The sequence below is a fragment of the Mustela nivalis genome (assembly GCF_964662115.1).
Source record: "Mustela nivalis genome assembly, chromosome: 13".
Lineage (NCBI taxonomy): Eukaryota > Metazoa > Chordata > Mammalia > Carnivora > Mustelidae > Mustela > Mustela nivalis.
In genome coordinates this window covers 28,579,961-28,606,349 of record NC_139032.1, presented here as the reverse complement: position 1 = coordinate 28,606,349, position 26,389 = coordinate 28,579,961, and the positions used below count along the sequence as shown (strand labels likewise).

The following is a 26,389-nucleotide window of genomic DNA, read 5'->3' as shown; positions in this document are numbered from 1 at the left end:
TGTCTGTCTGCAAGACGTTATTACAGTGTAGTGCTGATGGCATGATTCTGGAACCACGACTATGGAACCAGACCGCTCTGCTACTTAGCAGCTGTGTCAGCTTGGGCAAATCACTGAACCTCTCTGTGCCTCAGTGTTCCATAAAATGAGGATAATAATAATAGCAACCCACATGCAGGATTGTCCAGAGGAGTAAATGAAAGAATGAATGAACGTTCGTGTTTCTGTTCGAGTCCCTGCCCTCTGAAATCTAAGCAGAAAACCCCAAGGACCCGACTCTATCCATCAACTTGGGGCACATCCACGCAGCGAGCAGGCAAATGGACATCGACTACCATGACCCACCTTGTCCTGGAAATTGGGATTAGAGCCAAAGCTGCACAGTAACTGGACCACATCAGCGTGGCCATAGCGAGCTGCCACATGAAGGGCTGTCTCTCCAGACTGTAAGAGAAACAAACAAATTCAGCAGACTGTGGAAACTGAAAGCATAGGACTGGAGGCCAAACAAATCCCGTGCATGCTTGGCTCCACATCTTCCCCTTTAGGGCCCCCGCCACCCTCAGGCCCGATGCCCCCTTGGTGATTGGGCCCAGGACCCTGGGGTAGGATGTGTCCCACACAGCTAGTGCTAAATAAACCCAGACACATAGCTCATCCTGCTTGTCACAAAACCTCCTCAGTAAGAACGCCTCCCTGTCTGTGATGGCGGTTCTCAATCCTCTCCATATATTGATACTCACAGCCATGGGATTTTTTTTTTTTAAACACAAAACTCCCGTTTTAATATTACATTATTTAAAGTTTTGCTTATGAGCAAGTTTCTGATTTCACTGTCTATGTTTAGGATGTCATTTCTTACATTCTCAGAGATTCTAAAAATATCACTTTTAGCCCACAGTCACATTCTGTGAATTTGTAATACATGCAATTTCCTCAGGATGTTTTACTTATATTTGTCCAGAACTTGGAGTATAAACAGATTTAAAACAAAACAAGATACTTGTTGCTACCTGACCAAAACTGCCGTAATATGTGTGTGTGTGTGTGTGTGTGTGTGTGTCTTTGACATGACTATCATCCCTTAGATATAGAGCAGTGCACAGTCCATACAACTGTATGTGGCAGTCCTGAATGAACATGAAAAATCAGTCTGCAAGTATTAGGAGCAGAGCAGGGTTGCACAGTTCAATGCATAATGGATGAGAAGGTAAGAATCCTAGGTATGTGTTCCAGCCCTGCCAATTAACTCACATGACTGTTGTGTGAACCAAATGAAACAACAGACATACGAAAGTAAATTTACCTTGCTAAATCAATAATTTTTATAATATCTTTGCCCCCTCAAAGCCTTATTTTACCTGTAGTCTCATGAATCCTTCTAGTGCCTGTGCTTGTAAGACCTACACTGGCAGCTGCCTCAGAGAGGACGAGAAGGGTAAAGGTAGGTACACACGGCAATTGAATAAAATAATCAGGACTTGGTTGTCTCTCTAGCAGAACCTTGAATTTCCATGTTATGGGGAAGATAAGTCACTGCTTGCATATTATGCCAACGACTTGGTAGATTTCAGCTAACTGCAGATTTTAATATTAGACCAAGCCAGAGGCAGAAAGAAACTTCTCAATTAAATTCTCTGCAGGAAGATTTTGATTACAGGCCCTATTGCTTTGGGCCCTGATGCATACGGCAGGTCAACACTCATAAGCAACCTCTTATCACTTCCCACGGTCCCTAAGAAAATAAGTGGCCTTACCTTGTCTTTAACATCCAAAGGGCATTTGTTCTCATTGAGAAATTTCAGGGTATCAACGTGGCCATGCCGAGAGGCCCAGTAGATGGCATTGGATCCACCCTGTATAAAAACAAATGTGGAGTGACGTTTCCAGAGCCCAAGGCAGGCATCACTCAGACTCACTCTAGTTCCCTTTCCGAGAGACGGCAACTTCAAGGGAGCAACTTCCAAGAGGAATACACTCCCGTTTTATTTTTTAGTTTTGCCAAAAAGACCAGAGTTACATAAGATGTTGAGATTTCTGTGAAGCTCTCTGTCCTATCTTTGCAACTTTCTTGGTAAATCTAGAATTATTTTAAAATGCCATTTTCTTCTCTTACAACCTTCATTTCAATCTCTGATTAGAACTTTGTCTGTGCACAAGGATCAGATCCAGTCCATTTATAGTTTTGTTGAAAATCTATGGAAGCTGATGGCAGAGCCATTGTAGTGACTACTCTCTATTCAACACTTGTATCTATCCTTCCAGTGTGACCTCAAGGCGTGTGTAGTGTCCTTACTTTGTTGTCCTAACAAACGTGCAGGCAAATGTATTTCTGATGAGATTAATTAGATCATGAAAATTTTGCCAAATGTGACATTTACTAACCCTGTTGAGTAAACATGATAAGCCAGGAGTGAATCTGAGTAGTGTACAAGGGAAGACAAGAGGAAGGGATGGGTCTGCCTTTTTTTCTTCATAACACAGGTTAGACTGGACCAGCCTGTTAGGCAGTTCACCTTCCTTTATAGAAAATGGAGAAATGAAGTCAGAGGCCCACGTTGTTCTCTGTTCCCTCTAAGATAGGGAGACAGTGGGAAATACTTTCTTCAAAGCTAATTCAGTGGCAATAAAACAGAATTCTGACCTTATCCTGGACATCGATTCTTGAGCCTCTTTTAATGAGCAACTGTAGTATTTGAATATTCCCACAGCCAGCGGCGATCAGTAATGGAGGTGTCCCGTGCTGGAAGAGGCAAGGAAGAACATTTCTTTCCAGTTTGGTAGGAAGGGAAAAGCAGCTCTCCCTGGGGCCCCACACCACACAGCTTCCCATGTCGGAACAGACACACAACCACTGCGGCACCACAGGGAAGGGGGTTCAAGAGGAGCACACACAGCCTTTCTCTGCTGGGTTCCCAACCCAAGGTGACATGTGCCTTTGCAGGAGGAGCACATTTGCAATGTCATGATTAGAGGCCCATGAGGGGCATGAAGAAAGGCCCTCAGTGCTCTTGACCTCATTTCTAACTCAATCCACTATCAACCCAGGAGTGACTTCCTCACAGGATGGCGCCTGTAACAGCCCCAGGGAATGGAGAAGTAGAAGGGATCCTCTCCACCTTGGACTTGGAGGTGTACAGTCGTGGTGACTCCCCCACCCGCTCCCCCGGCAGAACAGCCTCAGACCTTGTTGGGCTGGTTAACGTCATAGTTGGACAATGAGCCCAGGAGGTGCTGCAGGCCGGGGACGTTGTCATCATTGATGGCGTGGATGATGGCTTTCATCACAAAGGAGTCTTCCTCATCCTTGAGAGGGACCGTGAAGAGGGAACAAGAGTTAGCTTGCTGGCCACAATCCTCTTCTCAGCATAAGAGAAATCAGTGCTCATTTGTCAAGAGAAGCATTCAGTGCAAAGTAAGCCACTTTCTCCCCAAATCCACCTGGTCATGAAGGGAAGGAGGTTCCTTTTTGTTCCTGCCATGTTGGAAACTAACACCACCTTCTGTTTACCCATATCTATACACACACATATATATATGTATATATACACATATACACAGACACATACATATTTATATATACCCTAGAGGGGGAGAAGTATGAAAATAAAGGCCCAAGAAGTGGAAAGCAGATGCATTTCTTGTTACAAGAGAAAATAACTAGATAATGTTGAACAACAACTTAGTTAAATCTTTGCCACTATGTCAAAGTTTTCTTATAATAATAAGATATTTACCAAATAAGGCACATTAAAACTAAGGAATAAGCCAGAAAAATCCCAAACTAAAATCTCTGGACGTACAGGGATATGGCTTCTACTATTTCAAATCTGGAAAAGCAGCCATTGACAGACGTTGAGTCTCTGCTTTGGGGGCAGAATGGAGAAAGCATTTCTCTCTGGGCTCAGCTTTCTCTTCTCAACGGATCTGAATCCAAACAAACTTCACAAGCGTTTTAATAATATTCATACCAAGCCCATGTCAAGAATGTCGCTGGTTTTGCTTTTCCAACACAATTCAATTTGATGACTAAGAGACATTTGCATGAAAGTGACAGTCAAGAGAAATCGGGTGAATGGGAAGAAGAGGCAGATGGTCACCACAGGTCCCCAGGACATCAGGACATCAGGACAATGAGGGAACTGGAGCTGTGGGAGAGGTCATCTCACCTGGAGCCCCCACACAGCCCGAAGTCCTCTCATACCCTAAACTTCACATCGCACTGCTTAGATTTTCCCCTGAGCGATTATTCAAGATGATTTTAATTTGTAACATGTAATTGTTCTCATCTTACTTAGATTAATAGTTTTTGTCTTGTCCCTGGTTCAGCTGTTACCCTCAAATAATCCCCTCTCTTCCTCCTTTTCCGATCTTGCTTCTCTCCCACCCCTATTTTCTTCTTAACCTGTCCTATCTCTTTTTACCCTACAAAGCTACACCTGGAGTCTCAGTGAAGCAACTAGCATCAGAGGGAAGAGAAGAGCTGGTGTCTGCTGATGTGTCATCCTGCCCATGGAGCCCCTGGACCCACTCAGGAAACATTCACTATGTAGTAGTCACGGGAACAGGCTGGTTCCCACAGAACCACCCTTTCTGGTTCCCTTTACCTTCAGGGCTCCCAAAGTCCTACTGTCTGTCAGGGGAGAGTCTCAGTGAATTCAGAGGTATCCAGCCATATCTGAAGAGTTAATCTGTGATTAGGTTTCAGTGTGGATTAAGGGAAAAAAAAATTTGGAGTTGTTCTCAAGGGCACACACACACACACACACACACATGCAATACAGGATCAACAGGGGGAGTAGGTTTAGCCTTCTGGTCTACCATGAACTCCCCCGGTGAGCCCCAGAGTATTTGCCCTGATTTTTGGGTGTGTGTGTGTGTTGGCAGGAGGAGTGTCTGGCCCTTTTGTACTACTATGACCCAGTATTTTCCAAGGTCAGTGGCAACAGAGGACTCTCATTTTATTCATGAAAATTAGAATAAATGCTTTCCTCTTCTGTTGACCAGTCACTCATCAAACTGTGAGTGTGGGAGGAATGGGGTGGGGGGGTGTTAGAGGCAGTAGGCAGGAGTGGGTATGGTGCCAATCCAAACAAAGAGAAAAGAGAACAAAAGAGGCAACAGAGTACATCAAATCAGCCACCCAGTTCCCTCCCTTGAGTGGAAGAAGAAGAGGCCTGACACTTCAGTGACTTCCGGTTTTCTGGGTTGTTGAACAAATCAAACAACCTAAACATCTGAAATGCACGGTGCGAAGAATGAACCTCACCAAGGCAAACAGATTTGCTTACCAGAGTATCATCGCTTCTGGCAACACTCATGTTACTCCTGGACAAGAATGACCTGGATAATCTTTGGCACAGTGATATCAAGCGAACGGATTGCTTAAAAATAAAAAAATAAAAAAAAAGGGGAAAAAGGTGAAAAAAAACCCATAAAATTCAGGAGAAGAGGAAGAAAGAACATATATAATGATACTCAAATTAGTGTGAATGGCAAAGTCTTTGAGCTGGTATTCACTGCTGATGGCATGTTCTTTGCGGGGGGATTTTATAAGGGTCCTATAAGGAAGTTGGATCCTATTTGCTTAAGGAAATTTCTAAAGGTCTTATAAATCAAGACAACGGGATAGAGGTTTCCCTTCCACATTTCATTATTAACTACACAATTGCCCAGTCTGCATCCCTTCTCTTAATAGGTCCTTATCTACTTTTTGAGCAGTGGAATCTTACCTTAACAAACCCTTTGCACATCCCCACTCAGAGAAGCATGGTATGCAAGGGTCTTGTCCTGTGTCCTTGTGCCCAGGCAAGCTGGTAATGTGACTATCAAAATTCATGGAGTTGTTGGAAACAAACAGTGGGGAACTCCTTAGCCTATAGGGCAAACACCCCTGCATTTACTCTCAAAGGCAAAAGCAATAGTAAATAACGTGTGTGTGTGTGTGTGTGTGTGTAAAGACAAAAAGAGAGAAACTTACGGTGGTTCTCTCTATATTTTAAGACTATTCTCAGGGCTTCCTTCAGACTAAATGTTAAGTCTCAAGTAAGCTAGTGCTGTGGCCCTCCTCATCCCTATCATGGTACCCAGAACTTGATGGGTGTGAAAATGAGGTCTATTTCTAGCCCAGTGCTCAGAGACATGGGGCAGCTACCTGCTTCCTTTGGGCTTCACACAACCCTGGACATAGGAAGACATCCCGTCACCTTGTTAACCTTGAACTTTCATTTGTGCAAGGTTGACTGGAATGCTTTTTAGAGCCATGCCCCACACAGCCCCCATAGAGGCCATCCACACTGAAAAAGCACAAGAGGCCACAGGGCAAATGTTCATGGCCTTGCCCCACTCCCACCCCCACCCATTACAGATCAAGGCTGGACTTAGAGAACCATTCACACAAGTTCTGCTAGAAACGCAATTCCATGCTGCTTACCACAAAGAACAGATTTATTTAAAATGCGGTTTGTTGCATTTAGGAAAAGACCACTATAATTTTGTTGTGCTGATTTAAACATTTGCCTTGGGAATGGATTTTATTTAAAAAAAAATGCAAAAATTACATATGAAAATTAGAGTTAAAGAGGACGGAAATATTATTTTCACCTATCTTTTGAAAATAGCATAATGGTGCAGAACACTAGAGTAAATTTAAACAAAGAGACCAAAAAAGGATGCACTTTTGTATGGGCAATATCAGAACAGATGAGACTGGCCAGAAGCAGTGCCACAGAGGAAAGAAATCAGTTAATCATTCCCTGTCAAACACTCTTACTTTCCACTTTTTCCGGGCTGCGAACTTCTTGAACTTCTCCATGTTGACTGCCGACGCCTTTCTACTAAGTGCTTGCTGGGTATCTTTAGGCTAAAATCAAAGTCCAAGAAAGCAAATTTAGAGCCCTCAAGTGATGGAAATGTGTGCCATGACAACTTTTGGAAACCTCTAATTATTTGGGATGTGTACACACTCACCTTACGAATATAAGACAACAAATTCGGATAATATGCAAGAGCCAGGAACCTAGTTTCTGGAGGTCAACTCTCATGGCTAAGGGTTTGATAAAATCCATAAAAAGTGGATCTTGGGAAGAGTTGAAGAATTGCGCTTGGACCAGGCTTGAATTCGAACTTCCTGCACTGAGTTTGGGAATGGCAAGATTCATGGTGAGGTCTTGTGATGTGGTATGTGAACTTAGAACCATCAGGTAGTTCAGACAGGGAGGGGACTCAAAGGTTAGCAAATCAGCCCTGTCTGACAGCACTAGAATTCCCTGTACTGAATTTTTTTTAGGAGCGCATTGGCTCTACTGATGAGAGAAAGAGACACCATTGCCCTCTCAGGGAGCCCAGGCAACTGCTAGGAGCTCACACAGCAGAACGCTCTGGAAGCCCCAAACCTACTTCAGCAATGCAAGTTGTTACACCGCAGTCCCCTTAGCAGTTCCATGATTTTACTGTGTAACTGCCATAGCTGGAGCAAACTCTTTAACCCAAATGCCAGTGGGTGTCTCAGGGAACGCAGAGGTATATAGTAGGCCGGGGGGAGAGGGGGTGGCAGGCTCTGGCACAGACAATTGTGCAGGGTTTGGAGCGCTTTATGGAATGCAGGCTCGGTGCTGTAGCCTTTAAATTTTACAGCAGACATCGGAAATCCAGATCTGGTATGATATTTATGCTGGAAATCAATTCCAAAAATTTTAAAATAGTCTCTGGGCCACCATCCCACTGGTCAAGCCAAAAATGGCTGTTGAGCAAACTTGACCTTCGATTCCCTGTTTAGAATCCTGCACTGTGACAGCTCACTCTCACCTCCACGACCATTAGGATACTCTCATCTGTCAGCCGCCTTTAAATACGGCACCAATATCAAAAACAAGCCTCCACGCAATCTGGGGCGAGACCCCATGGTAACTTGCAGTACCCCAGGGCAAAGGCATTCTGGGATGCCCTCTAATACCAAACCAATCACGGCGGGCAACTTACCTTGATCCAGGGATGCTGCAAACTATCTTGAATTGTCATTCTCTTCCTTTGTAGGGGGAGGGGAAAGAAAAAAAATGCTGTGACCATAGAAGCAAACACTAAGGTTGTTTCCATGCCGGCTGGGCCTCCTAGGTAGGTGCTCTGGAAAATGCAGGTCAGGGACTGCTTCATGGAAGAAAGCCGGAAAGAATGTTGGTCTTTCTGGGACTATTTTACTCTATCTGCAGGGACCGACCAAGCAGGTCCAAAGGGCCCTGCCTGCATTTTCCGAAGCGTTCCACGTGGCATGCTTTCCTTGGCCACGTGGAACCCACCAGGCTCGCATAAATGTGGCCGCATGCACAGTCCAGGCTGTGAGCTGGAGCCACGGCCGGGAACCTTTCAGGAATGACGGACACTCACTTTGGATCCTTGACGAGGAGTCTTCTTATGAAATCTTTGGCTAGGGCACTGGTATTACTGAAGTATTCTTCCTCAAACTCGTAGTTGACGGCCGACACGTTTGCTAACGTTTCTTGCTTAGTGTCTCCAAGAAAGGGGGAGGCCCCACTTAGGCTGTTAATAAAGTGGAGGTGCAGAACATGCATGATTACCTCTTGGGTGGTCATGTCATTCCTATAACAACTGATAAGGGGAGTGAGGCTTCAGATGATAATCTGGTGCTTGGGCAGTTCCTTCAGAATCCAGTTACACCGTAGGGGGCATTTAGTTGCCATGCACAAAACCTCCAGCTTAAGGCCTAGGAGGCACTTCAAAAGTTAATTTGGAACAGCATCTAGTAGTTAAAAAAACACCCTGTTTTCTTTTTTTCCTATTTTCTCAGCAGTGATGGACAGCCACGCTTGCTTTCAGCGATGATGCTGCAGTTTCTGATGACTCATTGCGAATTAGAAGAAAATGTTTAATTAGTATAAACTAAACGTGTTCTGGGGGTGTAAGATGAGTATGTTTACATAAAAAGCATGCATAAACTGAAGAGATCAACATGACACATAGATGGTTAATAAGACAGATGGTCTCAGAGAAAGAGGAAAAGAATACGAGACGTGGATTTTGATACTTACAGAATATAGGTTATGACCCCGATACTCCTAGACACAAACAGAAACAGAAGCCAGTGTCAGAAGAACAGTAAAGTAAGTCAGAAAGATGACAGCATCAAGGGCATGCTCCTTACCACATATCTGCCTCTAGACCAAGAGGTTCGTAGTTGACTATCTCAGGAGCTAAGAGGAAATAAAACACGTTTAGTTTTGAATAAAAGTGAATCAACAGATTCCACCATCAGATATAAACCAGAAAGATGTACCAGGGAAACAGATGATGTTACAGCAGAGGACATTTTGCCAGTTTAATCCATTATATTTATGAGAAATAAAAGAGTGCAGGAGTAAAAAAAAAAAAAAACTTACCAACAAACTCTGGTGTCCCAAATATGTTTTTGAATTCATTTCCAAAGTCAATTTTATGGGCCAACCCAAAATCAATGATCTTGATCCGAGGTTTAGAGACATTTCTATCCAAAAGCATTATGTTTTCAGGCTTAAAAAAAAGAGAAGCGCTATAATATATTATGCTGAAGACAAAGTGGCAGAATTGTTCTTCCCCATCCCTGAAAAAAATCCACCCAAACCTAGGGACGACTGGGTAGTTGCAAGAGAACACCAGGAAAACAAAATATCTTGGTTTAGGTTCTCCTGGGAGCAGACCTGTGCCAGGGATTCAGGTGCGAGCGGCTTTTGTGGGAGGGGGCTCCGGGGAAGAGTTACACGGTCGAGGCTGGGGAGACAGGAAGCAGAAGGAAGGAAACCCACGCAAGGAGTCTTGTCAAGGTGGGGGTGATGGAGGGCAGTGCCCTTGGGGAACTTAAGGAGGAGTAGCACTGAATTTTCCAGCTGAAGCAGGAGGGAGTCAGGGCATTTATCCATCATCCCTCCCACCCCAACCGCCTGCACTGCTAAGAACGGCTTCTGTGGGCATCGACTCTGGTGTGTGCAGCTCCCAGGCCAGAAACCAGATGTCAGGCAGACAGTCACAAGTGTGTGCAGCAGCAGCGTTCGGGGTGTGTTAGTGAGTGCTGGAGGGATCCAGATGGGGTCTTGACAGCTCTGCTACAGTAAGTATGGAGAAAGTCCTCCCTCTTCTGAAGTCTCATCCTAGCTCCAATGATCTGAATCATTCACTTGCCAATCGATCACATGCTGCTTTGTGATCACTTCTCAGTGCCTTAAATCTTTCATCATCATGACCTGTTGCTCCCGTATATGCCTTCCCTTCCTATAGAGACCATAACCTCCCTGATAGTTACAAGTATGACATGCCTTTTTATCTCCCACAGTGCTTTGTTTCCAGGCTGCCAAAGACCCCAATTAGCCAATCTCAGAGTTTCTCTTGATCGATTGCTGGTGACAGAGTCAGGCCTTTGCATCAAGAGGCAGAGGAGAGATCAAGACATCTTCCTCCTTATATGCCCTGCAGCTACAGGAGTTGGAAACTGGGCAGCCAGAGGCCACTCTAGGCTAAAAACACCCCATAACCAAGAATGTCCGCCTTGCTTAGAGACCTGGCTGGTAAAACCCTTTGATTCCTCCCCAGGTATTCTTGAACGTAATCATTTATCTTCAGTCTCTATCCCACAAAAGGTTAGAAATCTTTGAGTAGGTATGCACTATACACCTGCTGATTTATCTTCCTAATTCCATCTGCTACACCCATATAGGATTAAAAATAAATGTATGTCTTTCAGATGTCTCAATTTTTCTTAACAAACAAACAACCGATGCTATGATTTGCATACCCTTCTCTCCGACCTACACTCAGCAAAACGTACCTTAAGATCAAAATGGGCAATCTGTAGGGAGTGCAGGTAGTAAACACCGTTAAGAATCTGTTTGAGAAACTCGGTTGCTTCCTCTTCAGTCAGAGATTCCTTTTCAGCCAAGAAGTCAAACAGCTCTCCACCTGCGACTCTGAAAACCAGGAAGCAGAGGTTACTGGGGGTATTTCAGTTTCTCTTGTGTAGACCACTGGTGTGCTCGAATTTCAGGCAAGAGAATGGCCTAAGAACAAGTTGAAATGGCTAAGCGAGGCATCAGAGTTCTCCATGTGTCTCCCCACTGGATGGGAATTCCGTCTTCAGGCACATTCGTGCTGGATCGCTCCTGAGGATCACCCTCCTCTTGTGCTATGCTCACAGGGGAGAGCAAGGAGCAGAGATGTGATGGGGAGAAATGTATCTGAAAGCATCTTACTTACATATATGTACAGGTAAGGTCTTAACTCACTGATTTAAAAACAAAGACAAAACATGGGGCGCCTGGGTGGCTCAGTGGGTTAAAGCCTCTGCCTTCAGCTTGGGTCGTGATCCCAGGGTCCTGGGATGAAGCCCCGCATGGGGCTCTCTGCTCAGCAGGGAGTCTGCTTCCTCCACTCTCTCTCTGCCTACCTCTCTGCCTACTTGTCTGTCAAATAAATAAATAAAATCTTTAAAAAAAATAAAAACAAGACAAAATAATACGCCAACTTTGTGCAGAATTTATAGAACATATCTTCCTTGTGCAATCAGAGAGTGCCTGGAAAGTTCGTAATCTGTGCGTTAATCAATTCTTTTAAGCCCCAAATCACAATATATGGCTTACGGACATTTTCTTACTGTTGTTTTGTACCTGTTTATATATAAATCCTTGTATATTTATTAATAAAGCACATTTAGTAATGCATTTTACAAATACTTTTATGAGTAAGAATAAACCTACGCAAATCTGAAATGTATGACGTTGTTTAGGGATTTATGAATCCCTCTCCTTGGACAGACTGTAAATCTCTGATGGACAGAGGTCAGTCCATGACTGTCCCCTGGTCTTCACACAGGCATGAAGCCTCTCATGAAACTCATGAAGCCAGGCACACAGCAAGAGCTCAAAACTTTGTTGGCCAGTGGCTAAGTGAACAAACTCCCCTTAGAAATCCACAGCAGTAATTAATGGCAAATAACAGGGAACTTTTAATAAGAGTTTTTATAAGTTCATCTTTTCTCAAGTTTACCCATACATGCACAACATAATAATTAACTGCAATTATGCACATAAACGCTGTGTTCATTATCTTTCTTTTGGCAAGACAGCTCCGTGAACATACCTACTACTTCCCCATCCAAAAAAGAGAACCGGTGCTTACGAGATTAAACTCCAATGACAAGAAAGCCGACGTCTTCAAGAAAGGGGTCAGATCCTGCCCCTTCACTCTCTAAGTTGTTTTTCTTAGCCTGGCCCCAGGCCCCCTAGCATCAGGATTGCTTGAGGTATTTTAAAAATACAGACTCTCGACGTCCGTTCCGGCCTCCTGCCTGAGAGTTTCCCAAGAGTGGGGACTGGAAAACGCAGAATAGCTAACCAGCGCCCCAGGTGATTCTTAGCACACTCAAAAGTGAGGACCATTTGTGAAAGTTTTAATTGCATTCTCCTGATGCACGGCCTCCCTCTGATATTTAACATCTGGATCTTTATCCGGAAGGTGAGGTGACTGTGGGGACTCAAGCAGAGAGCTCGGACAGATCTGCCATGTGCTCCAGAGCCTGAGCGAGCCAGGAAGGCCAGGAAACACCCCCCACAAGCCCCGGCCACGGAGGCGTGCAGGTGACCCCCACACTCTCGCAGGGGTGGGGGGGGCGGGCCCTGTCTGCACCCTCCTAGCCTTGCTGCCCTACCCTCTCCACGGAGCCCTTGGCCATATACTCTGCACTGGGTGCCCACCACTCCTCAGTTTTCTGTCTTCTTATTCCTCTTAAAACCAACAAATCAGGGAGAAGGATTCCTTCAACTCCAGAGGGTGGGGTAAAGGAGAGAAAAATGGGAAATGATGAATCAAGTGATTTAGGGAACCATGCTCTCTCATCCTCGGGTGCTTCCTTCCTCTCTGGCCTGCATGGCCTGGCGTAGGTGGCCCACACCACCGTGGGCTACGTGGTGGGGTAAGGCCCAGAGACGGTGCACCCAGGACGCAGCTTTACTCTGCAGCTGGAAGCTTATGCATTCAGGCTGGGCCTCATTTTCTCACCAAACAGGTAGCCTAGGACTTAGGCCTTAGGATGTGACCTTAGTGCATAGACTTAGGATTTGACCAACGAAAGATAATAAATATACCTGAAGAGACTGGCAAGTCTAGCAGGAGGCTGAAGTCAGTAAGCAGAATGGGTGCCATTCGAAGGAGGGACACTACTGTCCCTGTAGAACGCCGTGTCACCTGCCCCATTACCCAACCTCGCTGAGCCTGGGATTCCTCTTCCATCAAATAAGGGACCACCGCACACCACAGAGCTGTTCTGAGGTACCATGGTGTGGAGAGCCCCTCGGGGCTCAGTAAACACTGTTTCTGTTCTCATCTGGTTTCAAACTGAAAGCCTCCCACAGAGGCAGCGGTGTGCTGGCCCATAATTCCCAACGGGCTCTCTGGGGCTGGGGGCAGGGGCAAGGCCCAGTCCAGTCCATTCCCAGAGTGTCCTACTCCTCTCATGGCCATTTCAAGCCAGCCACGGGATGACACGGACCATGGGGTTGGGAAGCACCAAGAACTTTGTAACCTGGGTGAGCCAGCCAACCTGGGCCACTGAAGCATTAGTTATCTAATGCCACAGCACATCCTGCCACATATGCTTCTGAGAGGGGGTTGTGCCTCTGGGGCTTTGCCATCTTGAATCTCGGCAGATCCCGAGGCCACGTAAGACACAGCGGAGCGACTCCATGCCGGCTTTGGTGTAGTTCTGTTTCTACCATGTGCTGAAGCCCTCACGAAGAGGGTGTCATGATCCCCAAACCACCCTGTGGTCTGAAGAAACCCTGGAAGATGGGACACCCCAGGAAGAGAGAAAAGAGGCCGAGGAACATTGAGCCAAGGAAGAAATCTTGGGAGTGGATACTTTCATCCAGCTGATGTCATGGAAGTCAGACTCCATCTGAGTCCTTCCAGAATTCCTGACTCACAAAACTGTTTGCAAAATAAAATGGTCATTTTAATTTGCTAGGGTGGACACCGTGAGCACCACCCATGCTCCCCGTGGAGGAAGGACCTGCGACTGATGACTGGAGGCATTTCAGGGCTTGCCTCTGCTGCAAACTGCCGCCCAAGGTCATGCTGCTGAGTGTAGGAACATACAGCTGGGTTGAACAAACTTCTATAAAGGGCTGGATATAAATATTTCAGGCTTTGGGGGCCACAGAGTTCTGCCCAACTACTCAGCTCTGCCCCAGTAAGGTTCAAGCAGCCTTAAACAATATATAAATGAAGGGATGTGGCTGTGTTCCAATAAAACTTTATTTAAAAACAAGTGACCGGGGTGCCTGGGTGGCTCAGTGGGTTAAGCCTCTGTCTTCGGCTCAGGTCATGATCTCAAGATCCTAGAATCGAGCCCCGCATCGGGCTCTCTGCTCAGCAGGGAGCCTGCTTCCCTCTCTCTCTCTCTGCCTACTTGTGATCTCTCTGTCAAATAAATAAAATCTTAAAACAAAAAACAAGTGACCACCTGGATATGGCTCAGGGACTATAGTCTATCTACCCTGATATAAAGACCAGCTCATCTCAGTCCAACCTGGGCCAATCTAAGGGCCCTTCAGAACTTTCTGTTGGGCCAGCTGGGGCTGTCACTGGGCTGCAAGGCAGCACAGCCTCTTCTGCCCACTACTGCACCTTCTCCTCTGTTCCATATTCTGGTTCTAAGGGCAGTTCTTAATAAACAACCTGCACACTCTTCTCCCTTTCAAAGTCTGCCTCCGTGGGAACCTGTCCTGCCTCCAGCAAATCTGGGGATAGTTGGTTACACAGCAATAGATGACCACAACACTATCTTGAACTGGCTGGGTCTGTTTACTCGGTTCAGCCAATGGAAACTAGATTTGCCCTTCTCTGGGCCTGGTCACCTCCAGCCTTAGTCAGTTTTCCTGTCTTGAGCAACTCAACTTCCACAGTGCTTTCTGACCACATTAGTGAGAGCCGGGAACAACCCTGGAGCTCCCAGAGGGAAGGAGAGTGAGGGACCAGCCTGCAAAATGGTGGTGCTTGACCAAGCCTGAGAGGAAGGAGGCATGGATCACCTCTGACTTCTCCATCACTCTTCTCCAGGCACTATTCACACCCCACGGTGTTCACAATACGGTCCATGCTGTGGCTTATTCAGGGAACCATTTGGCTGGGCTTCAGCAGTGTTGGGAGGACCCCCCATTTCACCAGGCCTGGACCCATCCCTGGTTTCTTGCTGCCTTGAAGGTCATTACACATATATACATTCTCCTTCATGCCACTACGGGAAGGCAGGTGTTCTAGCCATCAATTTCAATTATAGCTACAAATATTTAGTCATTAATCAAGGTAATCAACACTAAGTGACTTCAGCGAAGGTTTGGGGGGCATAATGATTTATTAAATTATCATTGGATAATTGACCCCATTTGCTCCCCAAATCTCAGAAGTTTGAAAGTGGCTGGAGGATTTTTTTTTTCCCCATATACATGCTTAGAACCAGGATGCAAATGCTTATGATGTTGTTGGTGAACAGCAGGATAATGTTAATAAGATCAGCCCAAACCTTGGTATTTCCATTCTTTGGTCCAAATTTTACATTTTGCTTAGGAAAAGGAAGATTGATGGGGAAAGAGAGACAAGCCATCTGTGTAGCAAATTGAGAAAGCAAGAGTAACCACCTCTACTAGGTCTTTAACTCAGAGTGTTTAAAATTATAGCATTATCATGGAAACTGTGTGACACACATGCTAATAAGTGTTGCTGTGTTCACCAAGAAAGCTGGAAAACTGGAAGGCTCCCTCTCCCCGCCATGGCCTTCCTCTACAACCAATGCCTCCCTGTCATGGAATGTAGTCAGGACTCATTAGAATGCGGAAAACGAAGGGGGCCTTCAGAGTGACACAGAGAAATTACTACAGAATTCCAGTTTCTAAATTATAACACTATTCAGGGTTTGACTTTTGCTAGGAATTGTCCAGATACAGCAGGACGTGTTCTGGACTAGATCTGGTCATAAACTTAGTGCAGGGGACTCGTGGCTACAAGCTAACTACACCTCATGAGGTATTTTGAGGCAAATGCTATGATATACATCAGTGTGGGGCTGTATTTCCTCATTTGGTGAATGGGGAGGGGGCATTGGAACAATTCAGGGCACAGCCTCACGGTCCTGGCCTGCTATGACACCAGCCCTGGAAGATAGCATGGCAAGAGGACTAGAGGGGCCTCAGCACACAGGCCCCCAACCCTGGCTCTGGCTGTGGAGGAAAGTATGGAGCTCCCCACACTTCTCTGGGCCTAACTCTACCATCTGTAAAATGAAAGGGTTGAATTATTGGGCCAAGTGACCCTCTAACCTTCCTGTGCATCACAACTCGGGGAATATGGCAAAAATACAATTTCCTAGAACCTATTTCCTACTTCCTTCTGTCAGGCTTGGCCTCTGTAATATCCCAGACTATCCTCCCCTCACTCTCCCCTCTCTCCTTGGCCACCTGAACACCAGTGACCCAGCAGAGGACCCCGAGGGGAACCAGGAGCAGCGGAGATATTAAGAAGAAAGAATAGGGATCCTTGAATCACTGTCTGGAGGACAGCCATCCAACAGCAACTGTACTCTGAGTGCGAGATAAATCCTATTATGTTAAGCCACGGATATTTTGCAGTTGTATTCCATCTGCTCTAAATACAAAGCTATTTAATCAGAAGTAGGACTACGGTGCATTTTTAAAATTAAAACTAAAGGAAAGCAACCAAGGCAAAGCACAGAGTATACTAACTATTCTAGTCATTTGGTGCTGGGCAACACATCTCCCCAGAACTCAGTGCCTTTAAGCAGGATAATCATTGTCTTAACTCCTGTGGCTTTTATGGGTCAGGAATTCGGGAAGGCATGGCTGGGTAGCTCTGGCTTAGGGTCTGTCACAGGGGTGGGACTCAGGAGCTGCAGCTAACACCCCGGGGATGCTGGACTGCCGTGGGGGACTGTCTGGGCACCTCTCGCCATGTAAACTCAGGGCTCCATGCGGCCTCTCCATCCGGAACCATCTGGGCTTCCTCACAGCATGGCGGATTCAAGACAAGGAGACTGTTGACGTGGGAATTCCAGGCTCCAGGACCGGTGTTTCAGCAAGCACGGTGGAAGCTGCCTCAGCACTCACGTAGCACTAAAAGCAAGTCAGAAGCTCTTCTGGATTCAGGAGAAGGGGGTTTAGAACTCATTTCTGAACGAGGGAACTTCAAGGCTCTAGGCAACATGTAGGACACGAGAGGATGTTACAATCATCTTTGGAAAATACCTATTCGTCCGTCATTACCCATGATGGAGGAACTGAAATGCTCGCTCTTACTTCATCTAAATGTGTATTTTATGGGGGTGTGGTACAGTAATTGCATCAATTGGCTAGGACCACACCAACAAACAGGGTGGCCCAACTAACAGAAATTTCTTGTCTCAAGTTCTGCTGGCTCCGAGTCTGAAATCAAGATGTCAGCAGCACTGTGTTCCTTCCGAACCCTCTAGAGGGATCTTCCCTGCTTCTCCTAGCTCTTAGCAGTGTGCCGGCAACCTCTGCCATCCTTGGCTGGAGATGCACCACTCACTCTAGGCCTCGGCCCTCATATGGCCTTCTCTTTGTGCATGTCTGAGTCTGTGCCTCAGTTTCCCCTCTTATAAGGACACCAGCCAGACCAGATGAACGCCCATCCTAGTGGCTTCATTGTCCCTTGATGACATCCACGAAGGCTCTATTTTCAAAGAAGGTCACATTCTGGGGGGCTGGTGTTGGGACTTCAACACATCTTTTTTTTTTTTTTTTAAGGGGGTAAGTACAATCCAACCCCTAAGAGGCAGCAGCACACAGGCTGCCAGCAAAACGTTACAGGATGCCTAGCACAAATGAGCCTCCGCGAGGGTAATTAGAATCTGCTGATGTTTTTCATTAGCCTCGCTTTCAGGTTCTCCTACGAAGGAAGGGTTCCTTCTCACACTGTTACATAAACTTTTAAATCCGAATCTGAAAAACGTCAGGAGATAAATGCTATCTCGTCCTGTCCCGAAGTCATTCCTCCAACACTTGGAGATGCGGTGGACCTCTCCCGGAGAACGTGATGTGAAGGTCGGGGCAAGTGCCCAGACATTTCCTGGTTCTGCCTCGGAACAAAAATTAAACCTCCGAGCTCTGTGGTCTTCACCTCCGGGAGAATGTTCTTTCTTGTTAATTTAGGGGAAGCCCTGAAGGGTTTTCACACTCTCATCTCTCACCTTCCAAATGAAATCCCCTGAGTTAACTGAGGACTTCCTGGAATGCAGAACTGAAGCTGGGAGTCCGAAGGGAAAGGTCAACAGGATACCCTCCTCCTCGATTTTGTGAACTAGGTGTGAATTGAAGGCCTGCGGTGGCCAGGGGCCTGAGCACGCCATTCTCTGCTTAGATACTGTGTTGCCCCCAAAGTACCTTATAAATAGCATCCAAGGAGCCCCTAATCTTCACACCTCCTCGGAATTAGCCCTGCCTCCTTTGAATCCAAAAGACAAGCTGTATCTGAAAATACATTTTCTGTTTTTGCCTCAGATTCGAGTTCAAGGAACAACTGAAAAGGCGTTCTGGGGCTTCTCACAGAACAGCGCGCCTGGCACTCAAAACTCACGGGGGAAGTGACCTTCCACGTCACCCAGAGAGGTGGTGTGCAATGCAGGCAGGAGCCTTCTGAGGGTTTCTACGAAATCCCTACGGAAGAACCTCACTCAAAGGGTAAAAAAGGTGTTGGGGGCAGGCGTTCTGGGTTTCAGTCTGGGCTCTGTGACTTCAGACGGGTTAAGTTACTCTCAGAGGCAGTTTCTCTGTCTATAAAATGGGGGTAATAATACCTACTGTTCACTATTACTACTGGGGACGAAAGGAGGAAAATAGGACTTAGGTTATGAGCGTCCGCCACTAACATGAACATTAATATTCCAGGCAGTTGTCTCTGACCTTCACTCCACTTCATCACAGGCATCTGGGTGAGGAAAACCCGTGAGCCACTCTCTGTGTCTCTCGTCCAGATGCCAGCTTATGGGGTGAGATTCTGATGTGCCAGGGAGGCTACTCGCTGTGGTGAAAAAGCAGGGTTTCCCCGAAATGAGAGACATTCCTGAGGCCACAAACCTGGGGAAGAAGTGGGCCTTTACGCCTGGGTGTCTCAGTAGGTTAAGCCTCTGCCTTCAGCTCGGGTCATGATCCCAGGGTCCTGGCATCCAGCCCCGCATCGAGTTCTCTGCTCAGCAGGGAGCCTGCTTCCTCCTCTCTCTCTGCCTGCTTCTCTGCCTACCTGTGATCTCTGTCTGTCAAATAAATAAATAAAACCTTAAAAAAAAAAAAAAAAAGAAGTGGACCCTTAGACACGGAAGTTGGAAGGTGGGTCTGGACACACAGGAATCTAGAAGTGCCTGAGGGCAGCCAGGGGGACGATGGGAGAAAGTGCGTGCTGAGGCGGGAGGCAGGCACAGGAGGACGTGCTGACTCCAACACCGTCCGCTTACTGTGATTTTCTTTCCTGTCAAATGAAGACTTCTTTAACACGGTCCTGTCTCGACAGTGCAACAAGAGATTTTGGAGAACGTGGTTTCTTGCTTATTTAGTTAAGAGTGTGAGAGAGGTGATGAGAGACAGTCAGTCTCGTGGGCCAAAGCGACCCTCACATCCAGAGGCTCCCTGCCGCCTGCCATGCAGCTCCCTAGAGGCCCAACCTAGCAGGTCTGTGCTTACCCAGGGAGCTGCACATTCTCTAACAGATGCCTCTCCATTTGGGCAGAAGAGAACTTTAACTTGGTATTTCTCTCTTTTTTCTTTAAGATTTATTTGAGAGGGGAAGAGAGAAAGAACGGGAGAGTGTGGCAGGGAGAGGCAGAGGGAGAGAGAGAGTCTCAGGTAGACTTTACGCTGAACGCAGAGCCTGACGCAGGCCTTGGTCTCATGACCCTGAGATCACCAGCTGAGACAAGGCCAAGAGTAGCACTCTCAACCAACTGAGCCACCCAGGCACACTTTAACTTGGTCTCTTAAAAATATTATGGAAGAAATACATAAATATATTCTCCTTAAGAAAAATTAGAACAGCCACATATAAAACTCAAGTCTCTTCTGACTATGCCCCTCCTGCCCAGGCTGGGCCCCCTTTTTCTCCACCTCCTCCAAAACGTACACTACTATGATACGCTGAGTAGCCTTCCAGAACCTTCTCTGTATGTTCTGTGAACTACACAGCACTGCATGTTAAGAACATAAATGGTATCAGACTAGATGCGAATCATTCCGTAATCTGCTACTTCACTTTGGCTAAGCTCATGGGTTCTTGCATTCTCCTTTTTCGCTGCTGCCTGACAGCCATGGGGATGTCCAGACCCGTGTTCACTTAGCCGGTCCCCGACTGCTGGGCTTTTGGTTGTTTCTAATTCTTCACAATCACAAACCACAAGGCAATGACTTTTCTGGTGTACCTGCCTTCTAAAGATATGAGATTTAAGAGTTTTGCTAGACCCTCAGGTTTAGAATTTCTAGGTCATAAGGATATGCTTTTTTTTTTTTTTTAAGATTTTATTTATTTATTTGAGAGAGAGTGCCGAACTAGAGATAGAGAGTATGTGCACATGTACAAGAGTGGGTGGTGGGGTGGGGGTGGGGGTTGCACAGAGGGAGAGAGTAAAGCAGATTCCCCACTGAGCAGGGAGCCGGACGTGGGGCTTGATCCCAGGACCCCAGGATCATGACCTGAGTGGAAGGCAGACCCTTAACCGACTGAGCCACCCGGGCGCCCCAGGATATGCTTGCTTTTAGTCTCAGTTAATGCTCCTCCAGCTGTCACTGGCGAATGTGCTGCGGCTTCACAACCCTGTGTGGATGCCATTATTACTTTGGGCCAATCCAACGGATGGCATCAGTGACTCATTGTCGTACCCTACATGTCCCTGCTGCAGGGAAACAGCTGCTCTTTCAGATCGAAAGACTGCTCATTTCTCACGTTCAGCAGCCTTTTTGTGTCTGAGTGGGTGTCAACGATCCACACTCTCTCCCCTTTTTCCTACTGGCTTGTGGATTGCTCCATTGGCCTCTCAACTCCAAACCTCAACCTCTTCCAGACCCTCAACGTTTTCTCCCCATCTGTTCTAACTTTGTTTGAAGTGATGCTTTCAACAAGTTCTAAATTGGGATGTGCTCAAGCTTATCGCTCTTTGTCTAAATCAAGATTTTCGAAACCAAATGTGCAGACAATGAAACAGCAGGTGGAGGGCTCAGCGGCTGGGGACCGGGGGCGAGGGCTCATCTTTGCGCCATCGCAGACTCTAACGGGGGCTGCCTGTGAGCCCAGAGAGGCAGGTGGCATTTCAAAGGCTTTTCCAGCACTGTCGTTCCTCTCGAAACCTATGCATGTCCCTAGCCTGGGAGCCACCTGAGGGGCAGCATGACACAGCATCCATCCCCTGAGCCTGTCGCGGGGGTAAACTGGGGCTCCATGAGTAGCTTATGCGCCTCTCTTCCGCACTCTGCCTGCAGTGTCACCACGCTGGAACTGGAAACTGGCCAAGATGGGATGTGCACCATAGAAATGGACAAACACTACAAATTAGAGCTTCCCTGGCCTGAAGACCCGGAGGTGAGAGAATTTTTCCCAGCACACCACGGATCTCTAGCGTCCTAGGCTCTGCCACCTGCCTGCATAAGTATCTTCAGCTGTGAGCTGCTGTTCCCCACGGATGACTCGAGTCAGAAAAGTCCTTCTTCCGTCGGCCTGAAATCGAGCTCTGGCAACACGGGTCCTGATCCTGCCTTCTAGAACAGGGGTCAACGAACTTTTCCGTCAGAGGCTTTGCGGACTATTTGGTCTCTGTTGCTAATTTTCGACTCTGCTATGTAGTCTTGTTGCTTTTTTCTTCAGCCCCTTAAAATTGTAGAGCCTTTTCTTTTTCTTTCTTTTTTTTTTTTTTTTTTTCCCCTCAGAGTTGTGCTTAAACAGGCAGCAGGCCCACCGGTTGTAGTTTGCCAAGCCCCACTCAGGAACAACACAGTCACAGAACACAAGTCACTCTGGGACCTACACGTCTTCGTTCCCAAACCCAAAGATCTGTCTCACACACCCCCTGGGTCTTTTCTTTGCAAGCCCAGAATTCTGTAGGGATTGCTCCTGAAGTTAATTACAAATCCAAGTGAAGTGATTTAGGAATGTTTCTAGAATGTGCTTTCCTGGGTCTCTGTGGCTGTGATGAGGTTGACACATAAACCCAGTTAAGGGCAGGAAAAAGTACAAAAATCTGGACTGAGGTCAGTCGGGAGCTCTGGCCAACTTCAGAGTGTCACAGAGTCCGTAAGAAGAGGAGCATGGGGAACCTATCTAGCTGCTAGCTGCATGATCCAGGGTAAGGTACTTCACCCTTCTGGGTGTCCGGCAGAATAAAGATGGCTGCAAATTCTTACCCGACCCACTGAGAGTTGGACTTCCTCTCCTCAGTTCAGACCCAAGCAGGCTCTGTGTCTGCTTGACCCAGAGAAGATGAGAGAAGCGATGCCATGTCAGTCTCAAGACACGGAGAGCTTCCATTTCCTATCTAGAATACTTGGCCTAGGAGCCCAGCTGTCGGGCTGTGGGTGACCCTGAGAGCACAGTGAGTGGTGCCCGTGGAGCAGAGCCAGCACCCTTGACTGAACTCCCGGCGGACAGCCAGCACCAGCCTGCCGCTCGGGGCAGGGAGCCGCCATGGAAGGGGACCACCCACCCAGCCCCACGCGGTAGCCCAGCTGATGCTCCAGCTGTGGGCCGACCCATGGGCCGACTCGTGCCCATATCGCGGATCCACCGTCAAAACAAACGACGATTGCCATTTTGAGTCGTCATGCTTTGGAGTGGTTTGTTATATAGCACAAGACACCCAGATCAGAGCCTTCAGAACCCTACCTGGGCTTTTGCGAGGATTAAATGACCTGGCATTTATAATGTACTTAGCTCAGTGCCTGGGGCATAAGATGTCCTCCACGAATGGCAACTATTCAGAAAGACTACAGCTGCCTGAGTTCCCTTTCAGGTACAGGGGAAATGATTCACCTTATTTATGGGTTTTGCTTTTCTGGCCAAGCTTTCTAATGAGGCTGATGTTTCTAGTGGCTTCTTCATTAAACGAGATGAAATGAAAAGCACTTAGCAAAGAGCAAGGCGGAAACGTCAAAAATCCTTCTACTCTGATGTCCAGAAACCTCCAAAGAAGCCCTAACTTGTCTCAAACCTCCACCCCACCCTGCCTCCAGTCCACCATGTAACCTCTCTATCTGGGCGGCTCTATCTCAATCCCAAACTCTCCAGGAACTACCAATTTTATTTCAGCTCCTTTGTAGCCTGGCAGACACAGGGCCTCCATGATTCAAGGGGTACAGACGGTTGTCACTGGCAAGAAAGCCTGAAACGGTATCGAATAATAAATGGAGAGCGGATCTATACATGCTTTTGGGGATATGACCAAACCATGACTTCTGCCAGCTGAGGCAGGAAAAGGAAGGTTCCAATCTTGTAGAAAGACCCACATTTGGAAATAAGTTTAGATCTCGATGTTTCCTTGCTTCAAAAATCTGGTCCTCTGCCATCACAAGGGACTAATCCGTGAAGCCGGATCAAAGCATGGCCTCCAAGAGAAAATGCAGATTTTGAAGCAATCACTTTCATTCATTCATTGATGAAAAGCAGCATCATGACTACTTTTTTTAGTACCCAAGATAGAAGCAGAATGCCGGGGTGGTAACGAAGAAATGAATCATGGTTTATCAATACCAGAGGGCAGAGCCAGACCGCATTTCCCAGCTGTGCTCCAGTCCCAGTGCTCCGGAAAGGATTACCCACCCCTCGCTTAAATGACGTCATGCTCAAATTCAAGGCTGGAATAATGGAGCCACAGGGTGCTGAAGCAGATTTCCAAACAGGAAGATGTGGTTTGCAGCTAGACAAGGTACTAAACCAAAACAACCCCTCCCCCCGAAAAAAAACCCATTTTTTTTTTAATTGAAATTTTATGAGGAATACAATGAGACTTTTATTTAAAAAGTCAAATAACCAAAATCCATTTTGTTGCTCTTCCTCTTTCAGGGAACAGGATCGATTTTGCCTTCTGCCCACCGAGTAGACCAAAATGATTGCAACTGGTGAAAACATGTTATTGGTTTGGTAGGATGGTTGGTTAGAGCCAGGTCTCTGGAGAAGAAAACACAGAGGGTTGTTTTTGGGTGATCAGCAATGGGGTGAATGCCACACCTGTGGGATGTCTCATGTAGGCGGTCATCACTCTTATGGTGAACTCCTGTAGCCCCCTCCTCCCTACTTTTCAAGAGAGATAGGGATCCTGGAGAATATTCAGGAAATGCCACACCAACGATGAACGTGATACACAGGAGGCTGACTGTAAAGAATCTCCTCCTGTCCTTGGAACACTCGGGGTGGCTAGGGAATGCGGGAACTCTGTGCACACTTGGCTCCAGGGAGGGAGGGATCCCTGGCTGGACCAGTTCAGGCAGGGAGGTCATGGGACGGGCCCTGCATGGCCTTCTGGGTATGTCGTCCCAGAGTTCAGTGCTCAAGCCTGCTGACCTGCATATCACAAATGGGGTACAAGTGTCAGAGGCGCAGGGGCCCCAGCCCTTGGGGGTCTGGATGGAGCTCCAAAATGCCTGGCTGGACCTGGAGGGTGGCCATCTCCAGCCACAAACAGCCACGGTTTACCCCGTGCTCCGAACAAATGCCCACGTGCCACGCACCCTGGAGTGACCGTGACAAGGGAAGAGAAGGGCTGCCGTAGGCAAGACATGGGGACGTGGGTGGGAGACTAAGGGCTGAGAGAGAACCGGTTCCACTTCCATGGGGTCCACACGGATTTCTTGAGGTAAAGTACTCATATTAAGAGAAATAAACTCAACAGCGTACCCAGCCTCTTTTTACTTCAATGGCTTCAATCAAAGCTTTGGAGACCTGGAGAAATAATGAGGCCAATCAAAATGGGGGCAAACGGAAAAGCCGGGGCAGCCAGACATCCCCTCAGCCTGGGTCACTGTAACAGGTGCTGGAACAAAAGGCCAGTGGGAAGTAAACCCAGCTGGCACAGCCATGGATGGGGGTTTATGCCAAAACCAATTGGTCCCGTCTAGTTGAAAACAAGGGACCGCTATTATCCAAGGGAAGCGCAGGGACCCAGCTCTCCGCCCACTCCCTGGCTGGGTTTATTCTCTCCGACAATCCAGCCCAAAGGCCTCCAGTGAAAGCTGCTAATTGTTGTTAACGACATGGAAATCCCAGGATGACAGACCACTGGCCCATCAGATGGGGGGCGGGAGTCTGTCAGTCTGAAGGACAATTCTGCCCGCTCCTGAGCCGCCTCCCGAGACGCGGAGTGGAGACTGAAAACGGGCTTAAAGCAGAGTGGTCCTTCTCTTGAGTGCGAGGATGGATTTGAGAAGGAGGAGGCAGAGTTGGAAGAGGCAGGAAAGGTGAAAGACAGGACATTCACTCGGCAGGTAGAGAAGCTATCAGACCACCTCCTGCCTCAGTTTCCCTCCAGGAGCGCTAAAGATTCTAGGCACTGGCAGAGGCCAAGCATCAGGGCAGAGGAGCTGGAAGCTCCTACTGAACACCTTGGTGAAGGGAAGGGGAGGAGGGAGCCTGAAACCCTGCTCTGCTGGAAGAGGAGGCAGAGAGCAGAAAGCCACCCCCAGCTGAGGGCTGGAGATGAGATCTGGATCTCTCTTTCAAAAGCACAGTCAGCCTGGAGCCGTGGCAGGATCTGAGCGAGGTTGGTTCTATAAGGAATGCTACGCAGGGCAAAGGGGACTTCAGATTGTTCTTTCCTCCCTCCCTCCCTTTCTCTCTCTCTCTCTCTCTTCCTTTAGCATAAATGTTGATCGAGTCCCTGCCATGTGATGGGCATTATGACACTAGAGGCCAGTGACAATCAGCTGCCTTCCTTCTAACTGCCCACTCGGACCGTCACTGATGTCCGGCGTCATAATGCCAGGCACAGAGCAGGTCCTCCGCTTCCGGCCCTCAGAATCCCACCCGCTACCCTTCCGGTCGACTCCTTCTCCATCCCAGGTGCTTAGCTCACACAGACGGCCCCGCCCTCTCAGGCCCAACGTGGCTATCAGGTAGGGTGACAGACCTACCTGATCTTAGGAGAGAGGCTATTTTCGGCAGATCACAAATGATGCGGAACTTGCAGCTTCGTTCCCTCTTGTCATCCCCACTGTCCTTACTCTAGAAAGGCCCCTCATTGCCGTTCATCAGGATCTGCCTGCTGGCCTCCTTGACTAAATTCAGCTTCTACCACTCTTACCAGGCGCAGACTGTGTGCTAGTATCCATGCCCTCTTCCAGAGAGAGGGAGACAGAGG

General features: G+C 47.4%; 1 protein-coding gene across 1 annotated transcript in view; it reads right to left on the bottom strand.

Annotated features, from left to right (window-relative positions):
* DAPK1 (death associated protein kinase 1) overlaps window positions 1-26,389 on the bottom strand; it is a 171,684-nt gene that overhangs the window by 41,223 nt on the left and 104,072 nt on the right. The window contains exons 4-15 of the mRNA XM_082697211.1: window positions 10,811-10,949; window positions 9,393-9,522; window positions 9,158-9,206; window positions 9,045-9,071; window positions 8,383-8,535; window positions 7,981-8,026; window positions 6,773-6,862; window positions 5,292-5,384; window positions 3,187-3,306; window positions 2,645-2,743; window positions 1,758-1,856; window positions 346-444 (exon numbers count right to left, since the gene is read on the bottom strand). Coding sequence (XP_082553337.1) covers window positions 346-444; window positions 1,758-1,856; window positions 2,645-2,743; window positions 3,187-3,306; window positions 5,292-5,384; window positions 6,773-6,862; window positions 7,981-8,026; window positions 8,383-8,535; window positions 9,045-9,071; window positions 9,158-9,206; window positions 9,393-9,522; window positions 10,811-10,949 — 1,144 coding nt within the window. The remainder of the gene's footprint in view (window positions 1-345; window positions 445-1,757; window positions 1,857-2,644; window positions 2,744-3,186; window positions 3,307-5,291; window positions 5,385-6,772; window positions 6,863-7,980; window positions 8,027-8,382; window positions 8,536-9,044; window positions 9,072-9,157; window positions 9,207-9,392; window positions 9,523-10,810; window positions 10,950-26,389) is intronic.